At 43.1% G+C, this 6,000-nt stretch overlaps 1 protein-coding gene across 2 annotated transcripts in view; it reads left to right on the top strand.

Annotated features, from left to right (window-relative positions):
* The window catches only part of PPP1R16B (protein phosphatase 1 regulatory subunit 16B), a 72,889-nt gene extending 67,155 nt beyond the window's left edge, over positions 1–5,734 (top strand). For both annotated transcript variants that reach the window (XM_044298002.1, XM_044298003.1), the window contains 2 exons: positions 3,576–3,726; positions 4,916–5,734. In XM_044298002.1, coding sequence (XP_044153937.1) covers positions 3,576–3,726; positions 4,916–5,392 — 628 coding nt within the window. In that variant the 3' untranslated portion in view covers positions 5,393–5,734. The remainder of the gene's footprint in view (positions 1–3,575; positions 3,727–4,915) is intronic.
* Positions 5,735–6,000: the final 266 nt, after the last annotated feature.

A 6,000-nucleotide genomic window follows, 5' to 3' on the forward strand; every position in this document is an offset into this window, starting at 1 on the left:
TAAGGGTCAGGAAACCAGGCCAGAGATAGAAAAACACCTCTCTTTACTGTAGTGCAAAACAGGAGTTGTAGTACATTTAAGTATAGCAAAGCACAGTTCGAACTGTACACAGTGCAATTCTCTCCCAGACAGCAGTGTATGGATTTAGGCAAGGATGGGAGTTATGGTCCTCTTTCCTCTCTATCTTGGTAAAGTCAGTAGAATCTATGGTAGGCAATAGGACTCTGGCAATGATGTCTGTGGCGCCAACTGCAGAATACAGGGTTTTGATATCATGTCTGGCCAGGATGTTTCAAGGTGTGAAGGGTGTCTTAATGGGGTTCCTCGCTTGCAGCAAAGTCTGAATGGTTGTAGTAGCAGATTACCTTGCTGATTCCTATGTAGAGATCTGTTAGTCTCTGAAGCCTTCCCGGCCTAGGAAGAAGCAGCATCAGGCAACAGCTTCCTTTTTCCCTCCACTCTCTCCTCAGACTCTCCTAGAACACTCTAGAGCTAGGGGTGGAGCCAGCTGCCACCTAGCAACCTCCTGCAAAGGGCTGTGTTAGAGTTAGTTAACTCTATCCATACCATACAGAGCTATACTAAGATAAATAAATGGCATAGCAATACATGACATTTCATTAAAGTGTAACTGTAATTATTTATTTTTATTGCTAGTTTATTAGAGCTAGGCATGTATACCTGAGTTAGTCTGTCAATGATTGTCAAAAGATCTGTAATTACCTTATAATAACAGCTTTCATTAATGTCCTCTGTCCCTTTCCACTGCTCTCTTAAAAGACAGTTGCTAGGGCTTGTCTGTCTCCAGCTAAGAAGACATTAAAACAGAGGGGCGGTCCTTCACACTGCATGGTTGCATTAGGCTTCAGAGTGTGGAGGCGTGTCTCTCAGTAATCTAATCTGATTGGCTGGCAGGGAGCTGTTGGCTTCAGCAAGTGTGTATGTGAAGTGAGGGAAAGCAGTTTTGGCCTCAGAGAAATGGCAGAGGAGCCATCTTGATAAGGTCCTCATATTGTAGAGGTTAAAACAGCAGTAACTAAGGGAAAAACTAAAAAAAACTGTGGTATGTGAAGAAACTAAAGATTGCTTTATGCATAATGCTGCAGCAGCAGTAACATATGCTAAAATAGATTTTTTTGATGAAAACATGGAGGTTACACATTAAAGAACAAACCATTTGCAGATACCTCCTGCAAAGGGCTGTGTTAGAGTTAGTTAACTCCATCACTTCCATACTGAGCTATACTGAGATGAATAAATGGCATAGCAATACATGACATTTCATTAAAGAACAAACCATTTGCAGATACCTCCTGCTCTGGGGTACTGCACACATGCCGGGTAGCAGGTTGCGCCTTTTAAAACAGTAGTATCTAACCTCCATGCACTGTAAGGACCTTGTGACTTTGCAGGGTCACATGACATTCAAAGCCTAAGTTTCAAGGTGACCATGCGCCTCACCCTACAAAAACATTGTTATTATTATTTTTGTATTATATTACTAATCTTTATTACCACAGTGCATGGGATGTTGATATTACCCTGCTGCTACATACCATGGCTGCTTTATACCCACATGGTCCTTAAGGCACATGGAGTTTAGATACAGCCCTTCTAAAATACCCCAACTACTTCCTGTGCGCCACCAAAGTCTTTCCCTGAGAACCAAGTCTTGTTTTCTTGTTCTGTTCCCTCTATTATAGGCTACACTTCTCTACACCAACACAAGCTACATCAATCTCATTTTCTTCACTAGAACGCCACTGGCATTTAAGGTTTTAGACAGATGCTTCATTCATGATTGTTATGATACACAAAGGAAGCAGTTTCTCATAGGGGAAGGTCGTAGCTCCATTCAGTCAGTCTTCGTATTTCCAGTCTAACAATATATAATTGTATAATTGGCTGAAAAATAGAGCAAGACAAAATAAAAACCAACATCCTGTTACGATAGGATGCAGCTGGTTAACCGCACCATACAACAGCTCATATAAAGGGAAATAACATACAAGTATGTAACATACATATGTACATACACATGTAAATGCTGGCTCACTTCAGGATCAAAAGTAGATGCACGAGAAGGAGCTACAGTAAAACACTCCGAAATCAATGCACATATTATGCTGTCAGATGATGGCCATGTTGGGAGGGTACCAATGGGCCTCAATGCAATGCAAGACACCATCCGCCAGATTAATCAATGTCTAGGAGGACTTCATTTGTTGAGCTTACAAATATTGCATGTCATGATGAGACATATATATTTAGCCCTAGCCTTAAAGGGGTTGTTCACTCCTTTTATATTGATGGCCTATCTCCATCAATAGCTGATCGGAGGGGGTCTGACACCCCACACCTCTGGCGATCAGCTTCAGTAACGGATTTGTCCACTTCACACAATGGACAGAATTCTGTAGTTCCAGCACCTTCTTCCAGCAATGGAGCTACTGCAGGACAGTTCACCCGGGGCCATCAATATAAAAGGAGTGGGAAACCCATTTAAAGGGGGTTGTCTCAAAAAGACAATTCCTTTTTGAAAATAAGCCATTTCTCGTGGCTATCTACACTGTTGTGGCAAATGAATGGGTGTCAACAGGCTCGGACTGGCCCACAGGGGTACAGGGGAATCCCCCGGTGGGCCCCTGAGCAAGGTGGGCCCCTAGTCTTCCACCCCCTGCACAAGTGGCACATAACACATTAGATTTACTGCACTACATACATATATTCAATGTACAGCACCTCAACCAACCTATGTTCATATAAAAAACTTGTTAAAGGGTAACTGTCATATTTTCTGGAAAAAAAATCATAAAAGCATTATGCATAAAGCAATCTTTAGTTTCTTCACTTACCACTGTTATTCTTGAGTTTTTCCCTTAGTTACAGCTGTCTTGAATCCTACATTATGAGGATCTTCTCAAGATGGCTCCTCTGCCAGTTCTCTGAGGCCAAAACTGCATTCCCTCTGGTCACATACAAACTTGCTGTAGCCAGCAGCTTCCTGCCAGCCAATCAGATTGGATTACTGAGAGACACGCCTCCTCACTCTAAAGCCTAATGCAGACATTCACTGTGAAGGACCGCCCCTCTGTCTTCCTAGCTGGAGACAGATGAGCCATAGAAATGGTCTTTTAAGGGAGCAGTGGAAAGGGACAGGGGACATTAATGAAAGCTGTTATTATAAGGTTTTTACAGATCTTTTGGCAATCATTGACAGACTAACTCAGGTATACATGCCTAGCTAGCAAATAAATAAAAAATGACAGTTATCCTTTAAATTATTTATTATATTCAAATGTATCTGTATGGTGGGCCCAAAAAATAAATTTTACTGTTGGGCCCTGGGTACCCCAGTCCAACTCTGGGTGTCAATATATCAATATGATACACATAGGGGGTTATTTATCTATCTATCTATCTATCATCTCATATCTATCTGTCCATCCATCCATCCATCCAGTCATATGGGCAAATGAATCTATTCTGTTATCTGTCCGTCCGTCCAGTCTACTCATTTTACAAATATCGCGCACATCTCATTGTAGCTTTCTGACAGTCTTTTTGTCTTTCAGAAAGGTGGTACGACGTGCCAGCTTATCGGAGAGAACAAATATGTACAGGCGAGAGTATGAGAAGGAGGCTGTGGTGTGGCAGTGCCTCGTCTCTGCAGGAGATACTGAGGGGACTCAAGATGAGGAAGACGGCAGCCCTGATATGCAAAGGGTAAAAACTCAGTCTAAACGGATGAAGGACTGGGTGAACTACACGGGCGGAATATACAACATAACTGTGTACTATAGTTGCAATTTAATCTTAAAAAAAATAGATAGTAACTACATCTATGGATGTAGCAAATGGTAGTCACCCAGACAGGAAACTGATTTGTTGCTAGGCAACTCACCCTGAGGAATATACTACAGGGGAGCTTAAAAAAGAAAGAGACATATGCTGTGCAAAAGGTATATATAATACTAAATATTATATCTGGAGACCATCCTGTTTTGGGTCTAAATGATCATTTTTTTTCATTTTCTTTAAAATCAAAAAAGGCTTTATTTTTTATAGGCTACTTTCACACTCGCATTTGGTGCAGCTCCGTCATGGACCTGCACAGACGGATCCGTTCAGATAATACAAACATCTGCATCTGTTCAGAACGGATCCGTTTGTATTATCTTTAACATAGCCAAGACGGATCCGTTTTCTATTGTGCCAGATTGTGTCATAGAAAAAGGATCTGTCCCCATTGACTTACATTGTGTGTCAGGACGGATCCGTTTGGTGCAAGCAGCGTTTTGGTGTCCGCCTCCTGAGGCAAACTGATGCATTCTGAGCGGATCCTTTTCCATTCAGAATGCATTAGGGTAAAACTTATCCGTTTTGGACCGCTTGTGAGAGCCCTGAACGGATCTCACAAACTGAAAGCCAAAACGCCAGTGTGAAAGTAGCCTTACTTGGAATTTTTTGGGGTATTTAATAAAACTTTTTTTTTACCTTTTTAAACAATTTAATAATCCCAAAAAGGGACTATATTAGGTGATCTTTTGATTGCTTCCCAAATACTGTTCTTGCAGTGCAATGTATTACTGTCTTTGCTATACTGATATCCCCCAGCAGGCTGCAGCAGAGAGGCATGGCCTGCTGGGACACACTGGAGGCAGGCCTGGGACCTTCACTAGGCCCCAGCCTGTGTGCACAGAGATCAGCAACCTGCGATCTCATTCGGCCCAGGAGTACCGAAGCCTCTTCAAACAGCTGATCGGCAGGGGTGCTTTGAATGTGGACAACTACTGATCAGATATCCTGAGGATTGATCATCAATATTTTACTCCCAGAAAACCCCTTTAATGTAAAACTTGTGCTGATGACATCATCAGACGTCAATAATTTCTCATATATATCTTCTTTACAGAGGGATTCTGTGGACCTTAACTCCGTGTTGTCATCTCCACAGACCTTTCCAGAAACCCCATATCGGAATGGGTACTGCTCTCCACTACCTCCTTTCTATTGCTCGCAAACCATTACTGATTCGCCAGTACCCACCCAACTAACCAATGGTAACAGCAATCATTCATTGTCCTCGTATTCACAAAGTCCTATATGGAGGGGAATCCTGGACCAGACACCTATTACCCTATCGGAGCTAAAAAGACAGAGGATGGCAGCCAAGCAGGGGCGATACCTAGCCAGGAGTACTAGTGAGTTGCTTGGATCTGGAAGCTTAGATTACTCTAGTGACCCTGGAACTCCACCGTGGTGCTCAAATGGGACCTCTGTATACTACACACCTACCAGCGGAGACCCTCCAATCTTACGACTAAAGTCTCCGGTTGACGATGAAGGACAAGAGGCGTGCAGGATGTTGCGCTGTTGTCGGCTGTCATAACTGCAAGTATACAATATTTGCAGAGGACTGTATCTGTGTTCTACGCAGAACAAGGGTTTCATGTATACATTCAGATCTGTGTAGATATATATGTAAAAAATCCTAAACTGTACATATGTCAAGCTACATGTACACAGGAATCGTACCTTCCTGTATAGAAGCAGACATATACATATATATGAAGGTGCTTACATAGACCAACAGTGGATTATACTCTTTTTAAAGGAGTTCTGTCATCAGGTATGTTGCAATAAAAACCATCTCACCTAAGGCCTCTTTCACACTTGCGTTGTCCGGATCCGGCGTGTACTCCACTAGCCGGATCCGGAAAAACGCAAGTGAACTGAAAGCATTTGAAGACGGATCCGTCTTCAAAATGCGTTCAGTGTTACTATGGCAGCCAGGACGCTATTAAAGTCCTGGTTGCCATAGTAGTAGTGGGGAGCGGTATACTTACCGTCCGTGCGGCTCCCGGGGCGCTCCAGAATGACGTCAGAGCGCCCCATGTGCATGGATGACGTGCCATGTGATCGCGTCATCCATGCGCGTGGGGCGCCCTGACGTCACTCTGGAGCGCCCCGGGAGCCGCACGGATGGTAAGTATGCTG

The sequence above is a fragment of the Bufo gargarizans genome, chromosome 6 (genome assembly GCF_014858855.1).
Source record: "Bufo gargarizans isolate SCDJY-AF-19 chromosome 6, ASM1485885v1, whole genome shotgun sequence".
In the NCBI taxonomy this organism is placed as follows: Eukaryota; Metazoa; Chordata; class Amphibia; order Anura; family Bufonidae; genus Bufo; species Bufo gargarizans.